The sequence below is a fragment of the Saccostrea echinata genome, unplaced genomic scaffold (assembly GCF_033153115.1).
Source record: "Saccostrea echinata isolate AGI-Se365-2 ecotype Australia unplaced genomic scaffold, CSIRO_AGI_Sech_v1 ptg000012l, whole genome shotgun sequence".
NCBI lineage: Eukaryota > Metazoa > Mollusca > Bivalvia > Ostreida > Ostreidae > Saccostrea > Saccostrea echinata.
In genome coordinates this window covers 23,674,575-23,701,835 of record NW_026889761.1, presented here as the reverse complement: position 1 = coordinate 23,701,835, position 27,261 = coordinate 23,674,575, and the positions used below count along the sequence as shown (strand labels likewise).

The 27,261-nt window shown below is 32.1% G+C and overlaps 1 protein-coding gene across 2 annotated transcripts; it reads right to left on the bottom strand.

Annotated features, from left to right (window-relative positions):
* Positions 1-36: 36 nt before the first annotated feature.
* Positions 37-26,488, bottom strand: LOC133185566 (receptor-type tyrosine-protein phosphatase beta-like). Of its 2 annotated transcripts, none has more exons than XM_061320864.1 (15): positions 26,415-26,488; positions 25,658-25,825; positions 23,333-23,452; positions 19,954-20,071; positions 19,361-19,437; positions 16,660-16,765; positions 11,222-11,305; positions 10,502-10,674; positions 10,186-10,265; positions 9,760-9,894; positions 8,407-8,532; positions 8,031-8,185; positions 5,784-5,928; positions 5,429-5,531; positions 37-2,094 (listed from the first exon to the last, which is right to left on the bottom strand). In XM_061320864.1, exons 1-15 carry the CDS (start codon positions 26,458-26,460, stop codon positions 2,030-2,032), a joined length of 1,701 nt encoding a protein of 566 aa, XP_061176848.1. In that variant the 5' UTR covers positions 26,461-26,488; the 3' UTR covers positions 37-2,029. The 2 variants fall into 2 exon arrangements, with proteins under 2 accessions (XP_061176848.1, XP_061176849.1); XM_061320865.1 differs by lacking the exon at positions 5,429-5,531 and adding an exon at positions 5,294-5,393 and having other exon boundaries at positions 41-2,094.
* Between the last annotated feature and the right edge of the window lie 773 nt (positions 26,489-27,261).

Sequence of the window (27,261 nt, the reverse complement as noted above, 5' to 3'; positions counted from 1 at the left end):
TGATTAAATAAGATTATATTTTACTACACAGGTAAGAGAACAAAGAAATAAATTTTTCACAACCTAATAATAATATACAGCAACATACTTTATATAATTAAAAGGCAAAAAATATAGTATCATCAATATTAATAATTAAGATTAAAATACCTTATCAATATAGTTCTATAATCAAATAACCTCTATATTCACAAAAAACAAATGTAGATATAAAATTTTTAATAAACAATATGCACTGATTAAAGCTATTGTGATATTTCACTAACACAAATTTGATTCATTTAAGTTTTAGTGCAGCTTACGAATGACATACCACAAAAAATAATAAATAAACCAGATCCTGATAATATACACACTTAATCTGACATGAAATTAAATTTGGTCAAAACATATAGGAAAAAAATTCACTAACACAAATTTGATTCAATTTATATGAGGCTTTAAGTGCACCTCACAAATAACAAAATATATATTTACCAAAATATAATCTAGGTCTTAATAAAATAAACAACTTTCAAACTGGCATCAGACTCTTTGGTCCAAAAAAAGAGAACAGAAAATGAGAACAGGTAAAATGGAATGTATACAATATATGGCCTCCAATGGCACAAGGCATCCAGAGTCTAATTCATACAATTTAAAATATATTTCTCAAAATATAGTAAATTCCAAAAATGTATATTATGCCAATACTGTACTAAAATGTATTTACATATAAACTATGTATTAGTATAGATGTTAAAATTACTATTTGACCTGTAAATTAAATGGGCTTGAAAGGAATGTTTTTTTTCTAAACAAAGAAAATTAACATCAATGATTGACTAAATATTTATACATGTAAAATGGACAAATTGATGTAAGGCATTTATAAGTAGAATTCTCCCTATTTGACAATTGCACCAGTAAATCAGGACTTCTTGATTAAAAAATCACATGAGTGCATAAGAAGCAGAATGTACATGTAAATGTGCTTGAAAAATATAATTATTTCTTCCTTTCCATGTGAAAAAAAGGCTAAAGTACTGTAGATCACCAAATTTTCGCGACACCTTATATTCCCGAGATGATCATTTGGTATTTATAAGCGAAACATAATTTTCACGAATGCTGAATATTGTTCGATATATTTTTTAGTACTTGAAATATAAGTGTGAATTAAATTTTCGTGAGCAGGCAGTCTAGCGTAATTATGCAGAAATAAAGTTCTCGTGAATAAAAAGTGATTTATAGTAACCAAAAAGATATACAATTAAGAAATTTCCCATCCACCTTTCTTCAGCACATTAATTTAAACAAACATACACTTCAAACCTCATTTTTTGTTACTTGTACATAGATGGCCTTTTTCTATTAATAATAAGTATTCTGGTTAGTTATAAAAATATGTAAATTATAATTTTATATACCTGTATATGTTTAACTATACTAATATACTGTTTTCTAATTTCTGTGTATAAAATGAAATATATTTGAATGCAGTTCACTTGTTTGGCAACTGATGACATTTGTAAAATCAGAAAGATTTCGTTGCAATTTTAAATTCAACTCATCACAAGCTGTTCTAATACTTAAGAAAAATATATGTATAGTTTTCAGCATAATATTTTAAAACGTTCAAAATAAATTCATAAAAGAAAGCCCTTTTGTTTCCATGAGCTTGAAGAAAATACAGCATCAATGTCACTGACATGTTTCATGAAATATACAGACATACCACACTGCCTAGTTTAGAATGCAAGAGTTCACAATGTTGTAATGAACAATAGAAGTATCTTAAACATATAAATAGGCCTCTTTTTTTCAAAAGAATGAAAGGTCAAGTGAAATCACACTTAATCACAAAGAGGAATGTTGATCACAGTCAAAATATAATTTATGATTGTACTGAATAGAATGATTTGTAAACAATCATGAAGTATACTAAAGATAAAATAGTCGATTTTGTAAAATTATCTCCTGTTGGAAGCACAAATGTTGAGAATGTAGTGGGAGTGATGTCCCTTTGAGACACAGGATTTATCTCCCTCTACAAGTCTGTTCTCTGGTTGCTGTAGTTTTGATACATTGATTCCTCTATAGGGTCATCAGCAACTACAAAGTGTAATGAAACAAGTTAACAAATAGGTAAATATAAACTAACCTATTCTTTACACAAAGCATAATATCAAAATGATACAACAATGATTCAAGGGTTCTTTAAAAAAAAAAAAACAACAAAAAAAGTTTCAAATGGTACAAGAATGTGACAAGAACAAGAGGCACTGTGAGCAATGAGCTCACAAAATGATACCCACTTCAATATAATTATTATGGAAAGGTTCAGGTTTTGCTACAGGAAACCCCAAGTATCTGTTTGATCTAACTGTAAAATAGGAGCTGCATAATGGCACTATATAGTAAGATGCTGTGAAAGTGTCATATAATTTTATTCAGTGGTATAGGAGGAGTTGCAGATAAAAGATGGGTATCCCAAGTAATATAGAAAGAACAGCAGTGTACATGTTCATGTTTTGCTATGGGAAACCCCAAATATCCATGCACAATGGCACTCTGCAATAAAGAATCTGTGAAAGTCTCATTGAATTTTATTCAGTAGTATAGGAAGAGTTGGGGTTGGGATAAGGAATGACTACCACGAAGAGTAACAGACATATGGACAGCCCTATCACCATATAGCCCGCACCCCCTTTCTAGTGGGAGAGTATAACAGGTTAAATTAGAATGTAAATATAACCATTAAATACCAAGTTTCTGTATTGCATAATTGTCAAAAATCACAAAAGTTGCTCTTACAAATTGTACTAATGTATCTCCATCACTTTATAATGCTTTAAAGTATATCAAGTCTTAATTTCTTTTACTATTGATATCTGCCGACTTTTATCTGACTTTTCTTGAAATGTTTTAGTAGAAATTTATATTGTGCATATACATGTATTAATGGTAAATTTTGAACTCTAAAGCATCCTATTTGCAAATATAACAATTTTTACATTTTCCCTGAATTTTTTTTTTTAAAAATTCATATATAAAATAATAAAGAACTAATATAAATCTTTTCATGCTGAAACAATATTCAGAAGAGATGTCATAAAGTTCAATTATAATTTTGGGGTAGCATTCCTCCATAAACATTTTTATTTGTACCATTAATATTAGCTCCGCATAATGGTCTACAAATCAACTCCCTGAAAAAGGAATTCAATAAGCTCCTCCTCGAAAACCACACGTTCACATATCACACAAATCTCCTAAAGTCAGACTTGTCGAAATCCGTCGGTCCTGTCGGCAAGGCCGGTAAAAATTTGTCTGGACCGACAACTTTTAAGAAAACGTCGGTCCAGATGACCGTTTGAAAAAAATCGAGCGTGATGCAAATTTAATAAAGGTCGGGATCGGGATGCGCAGCTAAAGGTCACAAACACAGAAAAAATGGCTGGGTACGCAGCGTGTTGACGATAGCCAATTAAATTTGTTAAAGCAAAGTCATAAAACATGTCATTTATGTCTTTTATTAAAGACTTTCTATCCCAAGGAAGGAAATTTGTAAGATTGAAGGCTGTTGAAAATAATCCAGGGCATTTTGGAGCTGTTATTTATATGACTTTCACAGTGTCAAAATAACTGAAGGTACATGTATCTGGTCTGACAAAACTTTGACTGGTCCGACAGAACATTTGACTTTGTCAGACCAAATGTCTGACAATGATTTAAAAATTTCGACAAGTCTGCTAAAGAGATTCAAATTCAATTGTCTTTAAATGCATCAAATATTATAGTGCATTGCAAAATATTATTTTATAGTATTATTATATAATATGGTATTATCTATAAATTGTTTTTTTATCTTTAAAAAATAAATATGATGCAATTTACTTTAAAATCTATACAAAAACAATATATATCTTTCATCTCTTAACAACATTACTGTACAATAGTACTGCAATTAATGCTTGATCATAAGTCTTAATTTATATAATTTGATATTTTCTTAACCATGCATTGATAAAAACTCCTATGTACGAGTTAAACAGCATTATGATTAAACAAAGGTTTAAGCTTAGCATGCTTTATTCTTTACAGAAGCCGGTAGGTGCCAGGTAGAAAAAATGTTTTATCTGGCGGCCGCCATATAAATATAACTGGCAGCCGCCAGTTTACCATCTGGCGGCTGTCAGAACTTCTCTGCTCAGTTATATTTTCCTACCTGGCACCTACCGGCTTCCGTAATTCTTAAACTGCTGCATAAAAATAAAACCAGATAAAACTGACAAATTCATAAAGAAAAGTGCAGTATGCTTTTTTAAGTAATCTTGACCTTTGAGCAAGTGGCCTCAGAATCTATAACAGTCTATGAAAATTATGTAAAGAATAAGAAGTCTACTTGTTGAAATATACGCCTGTTTTGAACCATATAAAAAATATGTTTTGGTTGAAATAACCCATATTGACCTTGAATTATGGAAGAATAACCCAAAACCTTTTATTGTGGCCTCTTATCATTGTTCACCTATGCAAAAAGAAATTTCTTTACAGTTTCAAAAATTTCAGATTTATTGCACATTTTTAAGACAGATGAAGTCTGTTGATTCAAAATATTGAAGTCATTGCATCACAATTTATATTTTACATTTTATATAATCTTGAGTTTTGAACTTGACATTCCAACAAGTGAATAATAAAAAATAAGGTGTTTTCTTCCATTCATCTTCCAACTATATAATAATTAAGAGGTCTGTTAGAAAAAAAAAGTGCACGTTATCACCTTAATAAAGCACAATATCTATCTGGTAACTATTTTGATATTTGACCTTGACCTTTGACCAAGTGACCTAAAAATATGTAACCTCTTATCGATCTCCTCCTGCATAGCAATGATGAAGTCTGAAGTTTGAAATGTGTCCGAGTTATCACATCATATAAAAGTCTTGGCAGATAGACATATGGACCAAGTGATTACAACAGGGCACCTGCACAAAGCATGTGAAATATACAGTATGCTCATACTTCCTTTGAATTTAAATATTCTTTTAAGTTTACTTAAAGCAATTTTTTTTTCATATGATCCAATATTGTATGTTTATTTTACTTGAAATAAAATTGAATCATACTTGTTCATGTTTTTCTTTGAATTTTAAAGTATTATTTCTGTATAAAATAGTTGAATACAAAACGATACTTTCGGCAAAGCAGCATGCAAAAATGCAAAAAAAAGTAGTATTTTATGAATCGCAGAAGGGAAAGGGTGTCTGTTGCAATTTGTAGGCATGCTCTCATAATGTCATCTCACCAAATGCCTGGTTTTCATACAGACATTCATCACCCTCCTCCTGTTTTAGTTTTCTCTCAAGATAATCCTTCAGACAATCGTGGATGAAAATGTATTGTTGCTGTAAAGACACACACCACACAATTAGTATCTTACCAAATGCTCTGTTAACATTTTCATAGAGAAGATCTCCTTGCATTTCTTTTCTCTTTCTCTCCACGTAATCTCGAACACAATCATGGATAAAAACATATTGTTGCTGCATCAAAAAATATACTGATCAAAGCATATGGAATCATAAAATATATATGTATTAAAATTTTGATTTATCATAAATAATCATAATCTCAATTGAATACGGATGCCCTGTTATTACTTTAATGTATCATTTATTTCAATTTCATTCACTTTCGCTTAGAAAACTTGTATAGACAAATTACTCAAAAAAATGTAAAACCTACATTAATGCTACATTTTAAGACAAATAAATTCTAAATATAATGTTTCAAACCTCTGTCTGGACCATGAACATGCGGTGCTCTCTGAGATTCAGAACAAGGTCAAATATGTCAATGGAGTGATCAAGGTCATGGTCATCAATGACCTGGAAAAGGTGATCCAGAGCACAGTATGTCCCTGTCCTCCCAACTCCAGCACTGAATAAAACATACAAAATAAAGAGCCATAGCTGCCTCTACGACGACACGGCCGACTCAGGGATTTAAAAGGAAATCACCTGTTTCTATTTATAGATATACATTTTCAATTCAAGATCAAACTATGTAATATGATTTGAGGACGAGTGTTATATTTTCATAGTTGCAAGTATGTCAAATGACAATCATTTAATTTGTTCAATACTCTAAATTTGAGACAAAAGATTTAGAAAATCAATTAAAATAAAACAAGTATAGCTATGAATTTGCAAACTTTAATAAAATAGTTTAGGACTGTCTTTTCCCGAGATACTTTCAAAGTGTAATGTGTATATTATAACTTTCTGAAACTTTATGTATATTATAAAACGTAATAAAGAAAAACGTAGAAAAGATACACACAAAAAAATTAAAGAAAAGCATAAATGGAAAAATGTGGGGCTCGAACTCGCAATCACCATATTTACATTCCAGCAATCATACCACTGCGCCAACGAAGTGAATGACGTCGGATGGATAGATTTAAGACAGATTGCTAAATCTTACAATTATATGAGAAGAAAAATTGAATATAAATTTTCATCATTTTCAATATGAAGACCACCTTTAACCAAAATTATCTAAATGTAATGAAGTGCAGTCATATCCAAATAAAATTATTCAAAAGTTGTTTTTCTGGTGAAGTGTGGTCTTTGGCAACAGTGTGTCATCTTTAGGTGGATACCTCAATATTTACTATATACTCCATACAAACTGGATAATTTTCATATTTATCATATGAGGGAACTATTAATATTGAAATATCAATATCATTGTGTGGTTTGGTTTTACGCATGTATAAACTAAGATTGTATGACAAAATTTTGGTTAAACAATGAATTTAAGAAATCACTAGTAGAGTAGGCAAAAATGCCTATCAAATGCGCTATGGCTCTTAATGATGTGTCTTAATGCATGTATCATATCATGAATGACCTGAAGGATTTGATCTAGAGCACTGTTCTCCAAACTCCCACACTGAACAAAACAATAAGGGATATAAAACATCTTAAGGACATATTCTTCAAAATCATGAAAAATAACAACATAATTATATGTTTATAAATTTAAAGTAAAATGAACAGGTTTAGCTGCATAAAGTTTTATTTTTTATTTCAAGTTTCTCAAAAAAGTCAAATAAATTGATATAAATTGTATTGGCGATGGCAAACAGGAAGAAATCTAAACATCATAGAAAGTCTACAATTTCTTTATCACTTTTTTTTGTTTTTGTTTTTCTTTTTCAGAGATTTATCATTTACAACCAAAATAAGTCCAACAATATACATGTATATATACTAATCTATGCATCAATATTTCCTTTTATTATACTTTCATGTTAAATACTAAAATCTGATTGGTTTAGACACATTTAACAATCCGTAATATTACCCTCAGCGTTAGCAACACACTTGACAACGGGTAACATTACGAAAATATCACATGCGTTCAAATCATGCGCGTACGGTTCACCGTAGAATTCTCAAAACGTCGGTTGTGCGTTTGAAAGAAGCCGAACAAACGACGTCAATAAAAGCTTGCGTCCGATGTGGCTTACTTGAAAAAGACAAACGACAGACGAAACATCCTTGCGAGTGCAAACTTTAGGTGATAAAGGACTTTTTGAGTAGCAAACAAATAATAAAGAGGTTGGTAAATTATTTACGAAGCTTTCCTATTGAGAAAAATAGAAGTTGGGAGTTTGAAAGCTTTCTAAGCGTGAAGTTAACGACGATCTCCGAATTTTTTAATGACATCCGAAATCAATAAGACATTCAGTATAATAAAATAAATAGTGCACGTTTTTGAGGGTAACAGTTGAAATTGACACCCCTCGGAAAACCATTGTCAACCTCCGCTGACGCGTCGGTTGACAATGGTTTTCCTTGGGGTGTCAATTTCAACTGTTACCCTCAAAAACGTGCACTATTTATATAATGTCCTTATGATTTTATGAATACCACAGAATACACATTTTTTCTCTGAATTGTCAATAATGAAGATTTATACGAAAAATCTAGTAAATCCTTAACATTAATAATTATTAACATAGAAGCACTAACCTGCAGTGGACCACCACTGGACCATTCATGTCTGGAGGACGAATGTGGTTTCTCACATTTTTGATGAAATCAATCATGACATCATTCTGAACATTTGCTGAAAAATCCTTCCACTGTAGGAAATGGAAATGTTTCAAAGTGCGTGTAGTATCTCCCTACAAAAAAAAAATCAAAAAACATAATATTATACATCATCTCTTATTATAAAAAAACCTATAATAATCTTAAGAATATTTCTGTTTTCTTTACTACATTTCAAAGAATTAATAGGATACTAGCTACATGTTTATGCTGTGAGAAAAATAGTTAAGGAATGTTGATGTTGAATACACTATTAAAATATAATAATAAAATTCTCTTGAATTCTGAAATTCACCAATTTAATCTTGAAGATTCTGAAGTCATAGAAGTTGACAGTGGAACATGAGACAGTCTCCACCACTAAATCCCCATACTGTTTTGGTTCTTTGACATTTTCTGGCCAGTACATCTCACATTTCACCTGGTAAAATGAAGTGGCAAGTCATTATTTACTAATTTTCACAACAAAAATATATAATGGAAACTTGTACAACTGATGCAAAATTCTGAAAATAAAACGTGAAGGATCATATTCATGCATTTCAAATGAACAACAGTAAAACTTTGGTACCTTTAACATGGATATACATGTATTGAAGAATGTGGGGGGAAGTCCAAAGCACTTTTTTTTATGTTATATGACCTCAGTATCTTTAATACTGATCATTTGAGGTGTCTTTTGGGTCTTATCAACTTCAAAATGAGGTTTATCTGTATAAACACATATATAACTGCCACTAACATATACTTACCCTGCCTTCCTCTTTACAAAATGTCAACACTGATATAAACATTCTGTCCCCAGTACTTACCCTGTCCTCCTCCTTACAGAGTGTTAACATGACAATGATAGAAACATTCTCCCTAGTACTAACCCTGCCCTCCTTTTTACAGAGGTTAACAAGATAATGATAGAAACACTCTGTTCCAAGTACTGACCCTGTCCTCCTCTTTACAGAGGTTAACATGACAATGATAGAAACATTCTGTTCCCAGTACTAACCCTGCCCTCCTCTTTACAGAGGGTTAACATGACAATGATACAAACATTCTGTTCTGAGTACAAACCCTGCCCTCCTCTTTACAGAGGGTTAACATGGCAATGATAAACATTCTGTTCTCATTATTAACCCTGCCCTCCTCTTTATAGAGGGTTAACATGACAATGACAGAAACACATTCTGTTCCAAGTACTAACCCTGCCCTCCTCTTTACAGAGGATTAACATGACAATGACAGAAACACATTCTGTTCCGAGTACTAACCCTGCCCTCCTCTTTACAGAGGGTTAACATGACAATGATACAAACATTCTGTTCCCAGTACTAACCCTGCCCTCCTCTTTACAGAGGGTTAACATGACAATGATAGAAACTTTCTGTTCTCATTATTAACCCTGCCCTCCTCTTTACAGAAGGTTAACATGACAATGATAGAAACATTCCGTTCCCAGTACTAACCCTGTCCTCCTCTTTACAGAGGGTTAATATGACAATGATAGAAACATTCTGTTCCAAGTACTAACCCTGCCCTCCTTTTTACAGAAGGTTAACATGACAATGATACAAACATTCTGTTCCCAGTACTAACCCTGCCCTCCTCTTTACAAGGGTTAACATGATAGAAACATTCTGTTCCCATTACTAACCCTGCCCTCCTCTTTACAGAGGGTTAACATGACAATGATGGAAACATTCTGTTCCCAGATCATTCTCCAAAAATCATCAATAGTTCCAGGAATGGGGCCCTGAGTGGCGATGTACTCTCTCTCTGACTTGTAGCCCTGTTAATTATAAAATAATAAATTATACAATATCTGATTCATCAACTTTTCACAATAGGACTCACAGTAATTAAAACAACTGAATGTAATGGAGTTAACGTTTTCTTTTGATGGTTGCAAAGTTTTCTCTCCCTATAATTCCTTTCTTGAGAATAGTTACACAATTCAATAAATTGTAAGAACCTTTGTACCATAGTTGAAATTATGTATCACAGATTACACAATAATACAAGACTGAAAACAGTCCTGCAATTACAACTATTCAATAATAATACATGTATTTTCACTTACAGGTAAATAATTGGCATTGATGAAATCTGTGGATGGATCATCATCTTCAGTCAACTGTAACTTCACTCGAGTCACATCAACTAAACACGAAAGCAAGGGTGTCAGTTTATAGTTTACATGTTTTTATACCTTTTGTTTCATGAAAATTTTCAAAATTTGCTTTTAAGGCATTTGACCCAAATTTGCAAAAATAATCTGATGCTAACATTTCCACATGTATGATTCACATGGTTTTGGGCAAATAAATTGAACTTGAATTTGAAAATAAGAGTTTCAAGGAAAGTAAACTTAATGCTACAATATGTTTAGTACATACATGGTAGAATATTGACATATCTGTTTTTGAGCTTGTTGCTGTCTGTCTCTGACGTCTCTGTGGCGTGTTTGGCACTCAGTGCTTTAAGATCCTCGTACTCTCGTGCAAAATAAAGATTGCTGTCCTTGTGTTTCTCTGCCACCTTGTCTGCAAGCTCCCTTAATCGTATTGGTCTAAAAATAATAGAAAAAAAACATTGAAAACAATAATTTGTCTCATTATTTGAAAAAAAGTAAAAGTATTCAAAATGAAAATTTTAAATACATGCCTTTGTTATAAATAAATATTTTGTCCTGATCAGGTTTAAAATGAACTTTAATTGGGGGATGAGGGGTGACACTAATTAATAATGGAATAGTTAATCAACATTTTAATGATGCTTCTTTCAAAACAAAATGAGTCAAAAGTAAAAATTGTCTAAATCCTTTACATTGTAGTCTTATTTTCAATGAATATTGAATAGAGTTTGACAATGTATCTAACGTTCTATATTACATCAGATTTAGTATCTGAATTCCATGTAAAATGAGGGACTTAACACAAGTCACCCCAAGATTACAATGTCCTTTGGTCTAGAACTATAGAAGCATGAGTCCTTCATGTTATTTCAAATGTAAACAAATTTCTTGAAAATGGACCCAAGGTTCTGTCCTTGTAGTGAAAATTAAAAACAGCCTTTAGATAAATGTATTGGTTTGTTAAAAACATTTTAAATCATACCTCTTTCTAGGTATATTTTTAGGGACTGAGTCTTCAATATCAACAATATTTTCCAATTCTGTATGCTTGGTAGTTTTACCCAACCTGTACATAAATGAAGCAAAGGAACTTTGTTAACATGAATGACATTAATTGAAGAGAATGGGAAATGGGAGAGAACATTGAAAAAGAAGTATACTTAATTTTCATACATTTACTTTTATTCAAAAAAGCATCTTCTCACACAAATAATAATTTATACAGTAAAACATGCTTATATTAGAACAGACTTATTAATAACTGACACTTACAGTGAAGCGATTTTCATTTCCCTTTAGTTTAAAATATATTGAAAATTTAACAGATATAATGAATAACGTTAATTATAATGAAGTAAAATTATCCATCCCTGGCACTTCGTTACAACCATGTTTTACTATATTGCTGTATTTCAGCTTCACTATTTTATTTGACATATATTTAAGGAATGTTTTTAAGTTTTGTGTGAGTTACTGGTGTGTAAATCACACAGACTTGTCACGTAGGCATATTTCACAAAAAATATGCCTACGTGCAAGTCTGTGTGATTTACACACCAATAATTCACACGAAATTTAAAAACATTCCTTATATTAACATTTTATGAGACCACAGATTTCTTAAGTATTTTACCTTTGATATCTCAAACCCTCAGATATCTCAGTTTTTTCTCAGTCCCATCGAGTTTAAGATAACAAGGTCTGAGAAATATATATATATACAGTACCGACCGGACACAACCTAACACCAGAGCGAACCCAAAGCGCACCCCGGGTTCGCTTCCTGGGTTCGCTCGGGGTCCGCTGCGGGTTCGCTTTCAGAAAATTTGGGACCGCTCTGGGTTCGCTTCGGGTTCGCTCGGGGTCCGCAATAGCGGACCCGGCGTTCGCTTTCCGGGTTCGCTTTACGCACTCATGCGTGAAGCGGACCCCGCTTTAATCTTGCCGCCAGTAAGCCCCGCCCCTTGTATATTCCAAATACAGTCGTGAAATCGATCATTACTGTTTTTATGGTGATCGAAACATGTACATGTAAGTGACAATATGGAGAACGTTGATAATTTTTCAAGAATTTCACCGTACATTCGACGTAGAATTATCACTTTTATTTTTCTTAACTTACAAGCTAAGTATATCTCGAAAGAAAAAAAAAAGAAAAAGAAAAGGTGTTAAATTTATTTTCGATGTATCGGATGGAGTGAAATTAATAAGAGTAAAAAAGCTTTCAAATTCATTTGTTTATATTATTCATGCGTTTTAAAATAAGTTTGAACTTCCAATTGTAATTGCAATTGCTAAATCGTAATTTAAATGTTTGAAAGACAAACAACTGAATTACGATCTTATCTATAAAATAGCTGTGACATACTGTACACGTAAAATGCTATGTTTTCATATTTAGCAGTTTATATTTAAGCTAGGTTGTCGTCCATTACATGTATATGTAGGTTGTGATAATCACTAAAAATTCTCATACAGTGTAACTTGAGTTTCGTTTTACAGATCATTTATAATTTACTTCCATGCTATAAATCATTGTTTTATAAGGCGATTTAACGGAAGACTTATAAAAAAAAAAACAACCCAACAACAACAATCAAAAAACCAAAACAAACAAACAAAAACTAATAACTGGTCCACTGATAAGAATATATTATTTTTTTTACATTGTTTTCAAATACATGTAAATGATCACTTGAATAGTTTGTGTTCCTTACTGTTTCATGACCCCCCCCCCCCCCCCCCCCCCCTCGCCCCACTATACATGTACATACTGGAGAGGCATGTTAACAAACAAAATTCTAAATGTTTAAAAATAAATAAATACAAGAAAGAAAACAAACAAAACAAGAATTCAATAACTGTAAACTCGCATGATTAAGTAGATGAAATTAAGATAATAACGCCCGATGTGTTTTTTTTTTATTGTTTTATTTCGATGAGCCCCCCACCCCTCTCCGTACTTGAATTGTTTTCTATGGGCCGGTTGTAGCGATTTTAATTTGAAATAATATACAGTGTTCTCTCTCTGTCTCTCTCTCTCTCTCGTAAAGCTATTTTACTGATTTTCAGCATTCAGGTTGCAGCAAATTACATGCATGAACATGTACTCTTAATGCAACGTACCAAAGAACTATGACGTTTCCAAATTCAAAAATAAAAAAAAAAATAATAATAATAATAATTGTATTTCTCATTGATAACGTGCCCAGACGAGGTACATGTAACTTAAGGGGCATCGAATGTAGGGGGGGGGGGTATATACTCAGGTATACCGTGACCATGGAGACAGTATACATCCAGCTAGCAAGTGTCAATTAAAAAACCCCACCGCAATTGCTCTTAATACCCGCAATATTTTCGAAACAGGTGGATGATTACCGATACGTGATGACCTTGGCTTCACTTTGAAACTACAATTATTAAAGTGTTGAAATTAAATAATTATGACAATTACAAAGTTCAAATACAGGTACCTATGTAATGAAAAAAGATATGTACGTTTTCGTATTAAGGTACCTGTATTTGAACTTTGTAATTGTCATAATTATTTATCTTTGCAAGTTCAATTTACTAATGTTGGAATTACGTGTACTTTTCATGCACAAGTACAAAACGTACCCGTCTAGTATATTTTTTATGTTCATATAAAGTATTTCGAAAATTACATGTAGTACATGTAAGAGGTTCATGAACATGTAAACCTGTATAATTATATATATCGACGCGAAGGAAAGTGATAAGCATTTTTGCATTTTTTTTTTTTTTTTTTTTTTTTTTGACTTGCAAGTAGTTACAAAAATTCAAAAACATACAATGTAAGGTCTACATGTAGGATAATTAAAATTGACAAAATAATCTTTCCCTATATACAAGTAATTAAATCAAGCTATTTATTAAATTTTGGTAAAAGATTAATTAAAAAAAATACCATAGTAGTTAAATGAGATTTTTTTTCCTCCAATTTACGTATTGACATAATGCACATTTATTCTGTACAATGTACATTTAATTTTTTTTTCATGATCAATTATTAAGATCGATAATTTCGAAGTTGATCTGGATAAATTAAAACGTGCATGTAAATTGAAATAATTAATAAAAAATAATTAAATTAAAGCACGCACATGTTCTTATACTAACTGTTCTTATACTAATGTTCTTATACTGTATCTTGAGATAATAAAATTCTATAATTTATCGAAGACCATTTTTTTCCTTTTTTTTTTAGTAACATATGTTATAACCATTATTATCTTCTTTTTTTCTATTATAAATTAAAGTACTTATTGTCTGATAAATTTACGCAATATATATTTATATATTAATGGATTTTAAAAACATAAAGAAAATAAATATTTAACTATACATGTAACATGCTACCTGGAAAATAAAAATATATAATGTATCAATAGATTTTAAAAATAAAAAATAATGAAAATAGATGTGTAAATATTGCATGTTGTCTGGAGAATTAAAGTATATAAATGTAAAATCATGTTTAAAAATCATATTATTAATATTTTTAGACTGTACATTCACACGCTTTGCTTGTACAATGTTTAGATTATAAACTGGCATGTTGACTGGTCGATGTGCTGATGGTCAACGCATTTTATCACTTATCCTGATTGACAGATCTGTTCGGCATGTTGATTGGTCGAAGCGCTGATGAGTTAATCGATAATCCTGATTGACAGCTCTGTTACGCAATACCGAACGCGCGTTCGCTTTCTGGGACCGCTACTGAATTTGGGGTTCGCTTTCAGAGTTCGCTCTGGGTCCACTCTGGGTTTGTTGCGGGTTTGCTACGGGTGCACTCCGGGTTCGCTAGGGGTCAGCACTAGCGGACCCCAAGCGAACCCCAAGCGAACCCAGAGAGCGAACCCGGGGTGCGCTCTGGGTTCGCTTTCTGTTAGGTTGTGTCTGGTCGGTACTGTATATATATATATATATATATATATATATATATATATATATATATATATATATGACCACTGTGGCCCTGTACTTGTGAAAAAGATTTTAACTACTGTAAATAACTTCTTACATGCAAACTAAAACATAATTCATATGCAATTTTCTGAGACTTAAAAATTCATCTTAAAATATAAAATTTACCTTATGACTTTTCAATTGGCAAGTAAATACAGCGTATATATTAAAACTCAAAAAGCAGAATTATCTTTCCTTTTTTATTAATATTAATTAGAATCATATTTAAATTTTATTTTATTACATGTAGTAATATAAAATAAATAGATATGGTATGCAATCACATAAAAATAAAAAAAAATTACAGGTGAAAATTAAAACAGGTCATTGAATCATGTTTAGCAGTGCCATTAACAAGTGACTTTCATTTGTTGCTCTGGTAAATATTCTGAATATTACCATCATTTTCTTTTTCAGAGTAGTTCTACCAATTTCTTCATCAGCTTGGTATTCTATAGCCGAACATTTTGGAAGCTTGAAAACTTTATCCCATATTTACTGAATAACTTAAAGCAACTCATGATTATATTTTTGTTTTTGTAGATTTGAGTAGATTTACAGGCATTTTTATTGAACAGAGGTGTTTTTTAACTGTCAATAGTGATTTTTTTTTTGTAGGTTACTGATAGCATTTATTGAACATCTAACTCACATGTGGGAGATTACTCATACATGTAAATTAAATTCAAAGCTATGGAAATTTCCTAATGAATGATTGCATGCCATATTGACTTAATTAGGTGAGCATTGTGGCCCATGGGCCTCTTGTTAATTTTGATTTTTTTTTCAAAACACCAATTTTCCTGATATATCTTGAAATTAATGTAATCCAATGAGTTCATATTAAAGTTTAACAAGTACAAAAGCCTTAGAAGAGCAGAAAATATTCATACATTAAACTGAAAAGTGAAGGAATTGGTGAAACAAGTGAAATTGTTGAGTGTGCTTTCTTGTGTTCTAATTTTTTTTTTTTTTTTTTTTTTTTTTTTTTTGCATCAGTGAATCCTTCTTTTTAATACTAAGTATAATTTAAAAATCTTTATAGATGAAATAAGCAAGGAGAATAAAGCAAGACAGTGCTATAGTTTTTTTTTCTGCTAACATGCACATGATGCTATACTTTATTCTTATTACAAAAAATATAACCCCATACCTGATTTAAGTAATTTTAATATCAAGCAAAAAAATTTGTGATCCGAAAAATATATATATAACAATGAGTGCTTGTGTAAATGGTCCAAGTAATAAATATCAACTTTTTTTTTTACTGTAATAAGGGGTTGGGGTAAATTGGATTTGGAAAATCATAATTTCAATTTCTTCCATTTTATGTATTACTTCTATATCTTCTGGATCATAAAAAATTAGAAATAAAATCAAAAATTAATCAATAACATATACATGTATGTATAGCGTTTTCTTTACCTTCGTTTTCTAACAACAATTGATGCTAAAATGATGACCAAAACTGCAGCAACAACAGCTACCACTCCTCCTACAACACCTCCAACAGGAAATTCAGACTCCACAACTGTAGCAATATTCAAAACATAGGTATCATTATTCTTTTAATGTAAACAGCACCGAAAGTCAAATCATCTTTAACATTTTGATTGAACTTTAAAAATATTTGACAAGTAACCAATGAAATGAAAAAAGCTCTTTTCATCAAAGTTTAAATTCTTTAACCCAGGCCTATAAAGTGATTAACTTTTAGTTTTTATAGTTATATTTTCTGGGCAGTCCTCCACTTATTTACTATAAAGTCCGTGTAGCTTCTATGGTACACACACAGTACTAGGATTATTGTGACATACATTAATAATCTTGACCTTAAGCTTTGACTGACTGGCAATAAACTATACTGGTCCATATAAACAAAGATAGATGTTTGCATTAATGACTGTTGAAATGTATATATTTAGAGAAGGTAAAAAGAAAAACAAATGAAAATTTACAATTCATATGACTTAAATGAATCTGCAATACCTGTGTAAGAATGTTTGCATATCAATATCACTAATCATTGTCCTGCTGTTCTTTGAAAGGAAATTTTTATGCCCCGAGACTGAAGACTGGGGGAGGGATACTTTTTTTTGCCCTGTCTGACCATGTCATTGTGTATTTCTGTCATAAACTTTTTTGAGTTAGAGACTTTATATTTAGCAGAGTGTTAGATATATATTTATGAACATTGATATTTATCAACTTTTTTTAACTCATCAATTTTTCTGAAGAATTAAAAAAAAATCAAATGGATTGGGATCAGTACACTGGACATTTTGGAAAGACATAAATTAAAAATATAAACAGTGTAAATTAAATATATTAATTTAATCATCTCTCATCTCTGCAATAATCACAGGACCTTGGTATCTTGAAGTAATATGTAACTGTTCATGCAGTGCAGTTTATGGTGGAAAAACTTATTGCCTAGTGCTCAAGGTGATGTAAAATCAAGTTTATCAAGTGTTGTAACAAATAGTTAAATTATTGAGAGAACTGAGAATTTGATGATAGAGAAATCCTCATGGATATTCCTGCAATATTATTTCAACAATATAGATACACTGCAATTTCATATATTTTACTTAAAGTAGAACCTATATTGTATCACGTCATTAAGTTAAGTAGGGATGCAAGACTGTCTCAGCTAATGAAAATACACAACTGTGATAATATGAATGACATGCAACTGTTTTGAAGGATTTATGCAAAGTTGCTAAGAAATCTTCAGTTGACTATTTATTAGTACAATATCTTGATGATATGTCGTTTGAGTCATATATCTATTAAAGATTGTGTAATAATGTTTGTAATATCTATTATGAAATGATGTAAAATTCATTATCATAATTATTTATTAATTATTCATATGAATTTTCAATATTTCTTCTACATTAAAAATATTTTGCTACAATATATATATATATATATATATATATATATATATATATATATATATATATATATATATATATTTTTTTTTTTTTTTTTTTTTTTTTACATTTTTGATAAATATTCACAATGTAAATCTGAAGGAAACCAAAACATTCATTTAATCATTAAATCCTGATTAAGTACAAAAATGTCAACATGAATAATACTGATAAAAAAACACATCTCTCTCATTAGTTTGCAGGGAAAGGTATATATTTTATTCACTTTTCCTTATCATTTGGATATGTTCTATATCATATTAAAGATTGAAAAGACTGTCACAAAACACTTTTGGTAAAGTTGTAGATTGACTAAAAAATCCTTTGAAAAATATTGAGCACATGCATTTGCCTATATTTGTTGAAATGTATAGATTTCATCTTTTATGTCAATTGAAGAAAAAATATTTTAATTTTAAATAATATTTCTAACTATTTTCAGCTAATAAAGTCTATAAACGAAGATGTTTGAAGAAGTATTTTTGTGATTTTCTATATTCCCCTTACGACCATGTACCTCTGAAAATGCCAAAAATTGTAATCTCATTGTATATATATCATTCTAAATTGCACTGGCTGCACTATACTAAATAACAAGGAAACATGCCATGTACTTTTAACTGATTAGTAAGTGAGTGCTAAATAATCATTTTGAAAAAAATTCCTATATATTCCATTGTAAAAAATTTTATTCTCTACTGTGGCCCCAGTCTACACCCTCAAAAAATCAGAAAACTGATTCAGCGATTAAATTATGCTCTAATTTAATTTAGTACAATATTTTTCAAGTGTCTGTTGCATCTTTTTTAAAAATACAGGTCAATGAAGATTCCAGACCTGTTAATCTCAACAAATGTTATCTTAAGTTTAAAGTAAGACAAAGTCTCATGCCAAACAAGTATTCTGGTAGTTGAAAATCCTAAATGCAACATTTATACAAATATGGTCTGGGTAAGGGAATTGCGTATTGACTTGCTCCAAAAAGTTTTTCCAATTATGCATCATCAGCTAATGTATTCAAGATTCAGCATCAGAAGCTAGTCTAGTAGTTTGCCATCCCTATAGCTGCATCATCCATGCAAGTTTAGTCACCATATTAAGACTTATAGTTACTTCGGAAATGGCCTGCTCTAAAAACTTGAAGCTCCCCCACTCTATCACAGTGGGCTAAAAAGCTGTATACCTACCGATTACAAGTGTGTTGTATGGCCCACTTGGATATGAATGTGTGCATCCTCCATTTGTACAGGCAAATACAATCACACTAGAATAATCCAAAATTTGTTTAATAACATATTTACGTCATAAGGATTACAAAACTATATATCGAATAATATAAGAGATCAACATGAATTAAGGAACCATTCTAATCAATCAAACTGCAGCACTTAATAAAACATTGTGAAGGAGAGATCAGAAATTACATGCACTATTCTTAAAAGAAAAAGAAAAAACATTAAGACCAGATTTGTTTGATGGTAAACATTAAAATTAACTGATATTTTCAGAAGCAAAATGACAACTTATTTTTCATTATGTCTTCAATCAAATGAAACATCTAACATGTACAGTAAAACTTTTTTTTCAGTCACCATTGGCTTGATTAAACAAAATTTCAGATAAGAAAACATTTTATAGAGGTAATTTACCATTTGACAATGTTTGCACCACATTAGTACATTGATCTTTATCACTGCCTGATTGAGCATTCAGAAGCAATTAACAGAACATGCATTTTATTCCATTATTCTGACTTTTGTTTAAGTTGAATAATCCATACCTGTATGACTGTCCAGGATTAAGAGGGCCATTACAGTACACACTACTATCCAGTGATGGACAAGTGGTATCTTTTCCGATGATAAATTCAGATGATGTGGATCTTTTTCTCCTGGATCCTACAAAAAATATGAGACTTTGGGGATAACAATGTGTTCTCGTAATATCTAACTGGCTGAAAGTAGGAATCTTGTCTTTGACCTAAAATATGAAAATACGCAAGGAAATTTTCCAAAACAAAAAAAAAAGTATAATGTGGATGAGGATTTTTTGCTTTTGAACATTTTATAGTGCCTTCTCCAAAATTTTAATCACAGATGAGCATATAAAATAAAAAAATGTCTGATTGACACATTTAAACTATGCTACAAACAACTGCACAAATACGACAATATGCACCAAATGGAAAAAGAAATATTGTCTGAAGAAATCAACAATGAACAAGAGGCCCAGGGGCCACATTGCTCACCTGAGCACTATGGCTAGGAAAAAGCAGAAATCAGTTCAGTCTTGAAAGGTTGAAAAGTTTAAATATAAAAGTGGTTCTGGGGGGGGGGGGGGATGAATTGAACAAATTTAAATCTACATTACCTGAGGATGCTTCCATTTAAATATGACCAATCATGGCTTTGCTGATCTTGAGTAGAAGATTTTTAAAGATTTTTCCTATGTATTCCCATGTAAAAATTTGATCACCCATTGTGGCCCCACCCTACCCTCAGGGGTCATGATTTGAATAAACTTGAATCTACACTACCTGAGGATGCTCCAATGTAAATAATACCAATTATGGCTTTGCTGTTCTTGAGAAGAAGATTTTTAAAAAATTTTCCTATATATTCTTACGTAAAATTTTGATCGCCCATTGTGGCCCCACCTGACCCCTGGGGGTCATGATTTGAACAAACTTGAATCTACACTACCTGAGGATGCTACCATATAAATATGTGCAATTATGGCTTTGCTGTTCTTGAGAAGAAGATTTTTAAAGATTTTTCCTATATACTCCTTCGTTAAACTATGATCGTCCATTGTGGCCCCACCCTACCCCCGGGGGTTATGATTTGAACAAATTTGAATCTACACCACCTGAAGATGCTTTCACATAAATATGACCAATCATGGCTTTGTTGTTCTTGAGAAGAAGATTTTTAAAGATTTTTCGTATATACTCCTTTGTTAAACTATGATCGTCCATTGTGGCCCCACCCTACCCCCAGGGGTCATGATTTGAATAAACTTGAATCTACACCACCTGAAGATGCTTTCACATAAATATGACCAATCATGGCTTTGTTGTTCTTGAGAAGAAGATTTTTAAAGATTTTTCCTATATACTCCTATGTAAAACTATGATCGTCAATTGTGGCCCCACCCTACTCCCAGGGGTCATGATTTGAATAAACTTGAATCTACACTACCTGAGGATGCTCCAGTGTAAATATTACCAATTATGGCTTTGCTGTTCTTGAGAAGAAGATTTTTAAAAAATTTTCCTATATATTCCTATGTAAAAATTTGATCACCCAATTTGTGGCCCCACCCGACCCCTGGGGGTCATGATTTGAACAAACTTGAATCTACACTACCTGAGGATGCTACCATATAAATATGACCAATCATGGCTTTGTTGTTCTTGAGAAGAAGATTTTCAAATTTTTTTTCGTATATACTCCTTTGTTAAACTATGATCGTCCATTGTGGCCCCACCCTACCCCCGGGGGTTATGATTTGAACAAATTTGAATCTACACCACCTGAAGATGCTTTCACATAAATATGACCAATCATGGCTTTGTTGTTCTTGAGAAGAAGATTTTTAAAGATTTTTCCTATATACTCCTATGTAAAACTATGATCGTCCATTGTTGCCCCACCTACCCCAAGGGGTCATGATTTGAACAAACTTGAATCTACACTACCTGACAATGATTCCACCTGAGTTTCATCTTTCCTGGCCCATTGCTTCTTGAGAAGAAGATTTTTAAAAGATGCCATTAATTTTTCACTATTTTGTAATTATCTCCCCTTGGAAGAGGGCGTGGCCCTTCATTTGAACAAATTTGAATCCCCTTCACCCAAAAATACTCTGTGCCAAGTTTGGTTGAAATTGGCCCTGTGGTTCTGGAGAAGAAGATGAAATTGTGAAAAGCTAACGACAACGACAAAGCCAACGCCAACGACGACAGACAACGGACAAATTTTGATCAGAAAAGCTCACTTGAGCCTTTGGCTCAGGTGAGCTAAAAAGTAAAATTTATTCAACTTTTATCAAATGGGCCTAAACTTGACAATCATAAAAGTATCATACAGAAACATATTCATACAAAAACAATACATTCATTTTAGGTCTCACATAGCAGAGTGATGCATTTATTATTTTTTATCGATGCGTGTATAACTATAAAATTTCAAACATTCCATGTCCCTGAGAAGGATCCAAAGAATATTTTGACCCAATATCATTTCAAATCAGAACCTTCTTAGCAGATTCCAGCAAGAGGACATGGTCACAATCATCATCAGGAGACAATGGAATGGGCTTGGACATATACCAGAGCTGCAAACACTTACGGCTTACAATTTAAGCGTCTAAAATATGCCTTACGATCTCTTTATTCATTCTTCCGATTCCCGTATTCCCTATTAAAAGTTAGAAATACCGAAATTTCCAACCTATTGTCAACCTCTATTTTTCACCATTATAATAAAAAGTCATAGTCCTTATAGCATTTATATGTATGTCATTGTCCATTTCTGTGCTAATTTTCTATCTAAATCATGTTAAAGTAAACAATATGGGGGCGGGGAGGGGGGAAACGCCAGCTAATGGGTCTAAGCAGCTCCTGGACCCCCTCCTTACAAAATATTTATTTCCAGATGTTGGCAGCTCTGTATACAAAGAAGGACTCAGATAACATTATAAAGATAACTCTCTTTTAGACACTAGAGGGAAAGTGCAAGAAAGGAAGGCCCAGTCACTTGGCGACAGACAGTGGAGGCTAAATTAAAGGAAGAAAAGAGAAGATAGGGCACACTCTAGAAGAGAGCCAGTGACAGACTAGGATGTAGAATCCTGCCCTATATCAAAGGCATCATGGGTAGTAAGTAGGAATAAATTTCAAAATGAGGACAATCAATGTAATCAACATTTGGGTAAAGAAACACCTTCTCCCCAGGGTACAACAACTACCATGTTTGATGCTCCTATGCCTCACACCCTGTAAGAAAAGATTTGCTACAAGTGTCAAAGATATAACTGGGACTAGAAAAAGCTAACAGATGGGCAAACAGAGGGGAGGAAGGATGGAAAAGCAAATACAACCAGTAAGATGATAGGATTATGATAAAAGATTACCGGTATTTAAAGAAGAAAAGTACCTGCATTCCTGATATTTTCCATATACGTTTCATTAGTGACTCTATATAATGGAAATCCTGATTTACTGGCTTCATGCCAGTTTGGTAAACCTTCCCATTCACTTTTCACTGTTCCTTGGCCTAAATTTCAAAAGAAATCAATTAAATTCAACTTATGTATGGATTTCAAATCTAATGTAATGTATCTACAGTTTTTGCGTCCTTAAGTGTTTTTTCCTAAGGATATTAAAGTCTAGGAATTACTGTTTACCATATGTCAAAATGCTCAATATTTCCTTTCCATATATCCTTTGCCTTATGCAAAATTTAATTGGAGATGTTTATGCTTTACATACATATTACAAACAAAAACTCATAAATATTCAGTGTAAATATCTTTTAAGAATAACCATGTGATAGCAAAATAAAAGAGTTTGTTTACTGCATAAAATTTCATAATTGAACCATATTCCTACATCATGTTCACATTATTTGTTTCTTCCATTAGGCAGACTGTTTAACAACTTTTCTTTTACTTCTGCACTCAGTTTCACTCATTTAAGTCGAAATCACTGGCTTACCACAATTTTTGATATACATGAAGGGAATATTATGTTACTAGTTACTGTGCATTTGCATCATCAACAGTCTGCCATTATTATAAGGACATCATTATAGTAATTTCTTAATTTTCCATTTTTTTTTCTGCAGAAAAGAATAAAACTGGAGGATGTTATCTTTTGAGAAGTGAAAAATTTCCCACTGTAAATACATATCAAGGATAAACCAAAATTTTCTAAAAGCAAAGTGATCAGACAACAGAGCTTTAAATTTTCGGAACACTTCTAGTATACCGGTCCCTATAAATATGGCGCTAAAATAGGTGCCGCCGAAGGCGGGGTACAATATAATACGCGATCAACAAAATCGATAAAAAAGGCCACAAATCGCAAAATTGAGCCAAAAATCGTGTTCCTCTGCTTTTTAAACACAGTTTTTTAAATGAGAATTAAAAGGTTTCGTAAAATAACGTACTTGTTTAGTAGATAAAACTCCATTTTGCGTTGTTTAGGAATGTGGTCACATGATCAGTTTTTGACGTAATCTCATAAATATTCATGATGTGCGTCGCTTGTGTTTTGACGTAATGAAGACTGATGAAGAAGTAGCTGATTGGACTCAAAGTGAAATGCTACTAAAATTGCGAGATTTTTGTGAGAAATGCAGGGATTTAACAAGTGATAACTAATTACTAGTAATTGGTTGATTGAATTGTGCATCACCATTGATTTGAAAGATTGTATATTGTTTTACGTCCCATTCGAGAATTTTTCACTCATATAGAGACGTCACCATATACCGGTGAAGGGCTTCAAATTTTGACCTTTACTCGGCACTCAGGGCCATTGAGCAGTGAGGGATCTTTATCGTGCCAACGCCTGCCGTGACACGGGGCCTCGGTTTTTAAGGTCTCATCCGAAGGACCCGCAACTTTCACTTCAAAGTGCCGAGCGCATGGCGAAGGAACAGTTGCTACCTATTTTTTATCGACTTAGGTCTGTCGCGGCCGAGATTCGAACTCACGACCTCCCGATCACGGAGCGAGCGCTCTACCGACTGAGCTACCGTGAACGGTTGATTTGAAAGAAAAAATATTCTGAATATGGATATTAGGAGGTTAGGATATCGAGCTTAAGTAAACGGTAAGTCGCTTTTACCAATTACTTGCTAAAACTTAGCGCACAATATCGGGCATGTTTCAACATTAGACCAAGGCTAATTCACCCAAGTTTCGCAAAACTTTCCTGTTCTTTGTAAGCAAAAATTGCATGAATAAGCCCAAAGTGGTATAGATGCGAGCATGGGTGAATATAAAACGGCTACAATATCCGAGCTATATATGCACTAACCCTAATCCGTAGATCGCATACAATGCCATATTTAATTAACGGTTTGTTTAAGTTTTGCATGTTTCATGCTTTACTCCTATAAGATGGTATATATCGGCACGGTTCGACATAATTATAGGCTGATTCATGCAGGTTTTTGGTCACAAAAGGCACTTAGCAGTGCCTTTTGTAAGCAAAAATTACATGAATTAGCCCAAAGTCAGGAAGATTTAAGAGTGGATTTATAAAACAGTTCCAATCATAAAACAATATACCCTAACCCTAATCACTCAATCGAATGCGTTTTGTTGAAGCGAGGGGAAAATGGTGGTTTGTTTACATTCTGCATAGCAACGGCAAGGGATATAACTGCTCATGCGCAATCGCGTGATTCTGGGTACCGGCATACTAGAAACTTCCCGAATTTTCTTACAAATGTTTACTTTCTTTTATTTACCTGCACATTTAGATTTTTCACATACTGCAATTCCAAAGAAAACTTGTTTTCCATTCAAATCATTTTTGAAGAAACTTGTGTTAATCTCTACTGTGATTGTTTGCTGTGAGGGCTTGTGATCACCAGCTTTTGTAGTTATCAGTTCCATATTGTTGTCCAGTGGAGGTGCTAAAAGTGGAGGAAATGATCAAAAAAGGTGTTTTACTGCATTATTAAATATCATAGGTTGAAAGTAATTGATATCTTATGGCACCAAGAGAAATTTTCGCCCATTAATGGATAAAAACAATATCACCTATAAAATAAATGAATTATATCATTTAATATGTGTTATGTAGTAAGATATTGTAGAATAGCAAACATTTCATCATTTAAGCATAGAATTATCATTTTTCAATTGGAATATGTCATAGGTCATATAACAGCACCTGGCCTTGTCAACAAATTGAAATATAATGTGTTAGCTGTGTATGATGATTTGTCAAAGTGACAAATGATCATTTTTTCGTCAACTAAATTGCTTTTTTACTTAATACATTGAAACACTCATGCACATTTGAGTACAATGTAATACAGCTCCCTTTTCTCCACAACTTTCACAATTGCTGAGATTTTTCAGTTCAATATTTACTTAATTAGTACATGTACAGTTTAATACTGAAAGAGTTGTGGACCTTAAATTTTTCAATACACCCATTGCTTGAAATATTCAGAACACAATAACCTTTATTAATATAAAAGGTACAAGTATACTCACCACCAGCAGGTACTCTATAATCATGTGTGGCAGCCTGACCTGACATACTCTCATTATTTTTCACATACACCTTTAAAAAAAAGCAAGGAAACCAATCATTATTAATTTTTAAACAATTTGAAGGACAGAGTAATCATTCATAAAAATACACGTTATTTCCAATTTTATTTTGTCACACTTATGTCTAGGAAAATTCAGATGTGTTTGATTTTAACAGTGCTTGAATTAACTTCTGTAAACTGGTTATCACATCAAAGTGTTTTAAAAATCTAAATTAAGTTGAAGTCTTTTTCCTCAACCATTAGGCTATTTCAGTGAATTTTTAAACTAAAAATAATCCTGCCAGCCTGGAGTTTCTAACATCTTGAAACCCAGAAATATATATGCGCTGACAATAATACAGAGTTTTTAGTCTAAAGGATTATTGTTAAGCAATGATAAAAATTAACAGGGAAATCTTAATAAATTAAACATTATGTTAGAGATTTACCATTACAAAATACACTTCCTCGGGTTCAACTGAAAAATTTTTTTCAACACGTTCTGGTGAGAGAGAGACTGGAATTGTATCTTGTATCACTGTCTGTAAAGTAAAAAATACTAGGTATAATTATTTTCTAAGATGAAGACTGCAATTAAGGGGGCCGACTGCCAGGGGTTTTCATTGTGCAATATACTTCACGCAGCATAGTAAAATAAAGCGTATTTACTCTTTTAAAGCAACTAGTTTTACATAATTTATAAAAAATAACAAATTTAGGAAATATGAGGTCAAAAAATCTAATTACGTTTTTAATTAACTGATTTTTTTAACGATTTTTCAAATGATGGGTAGAAAGACATCATA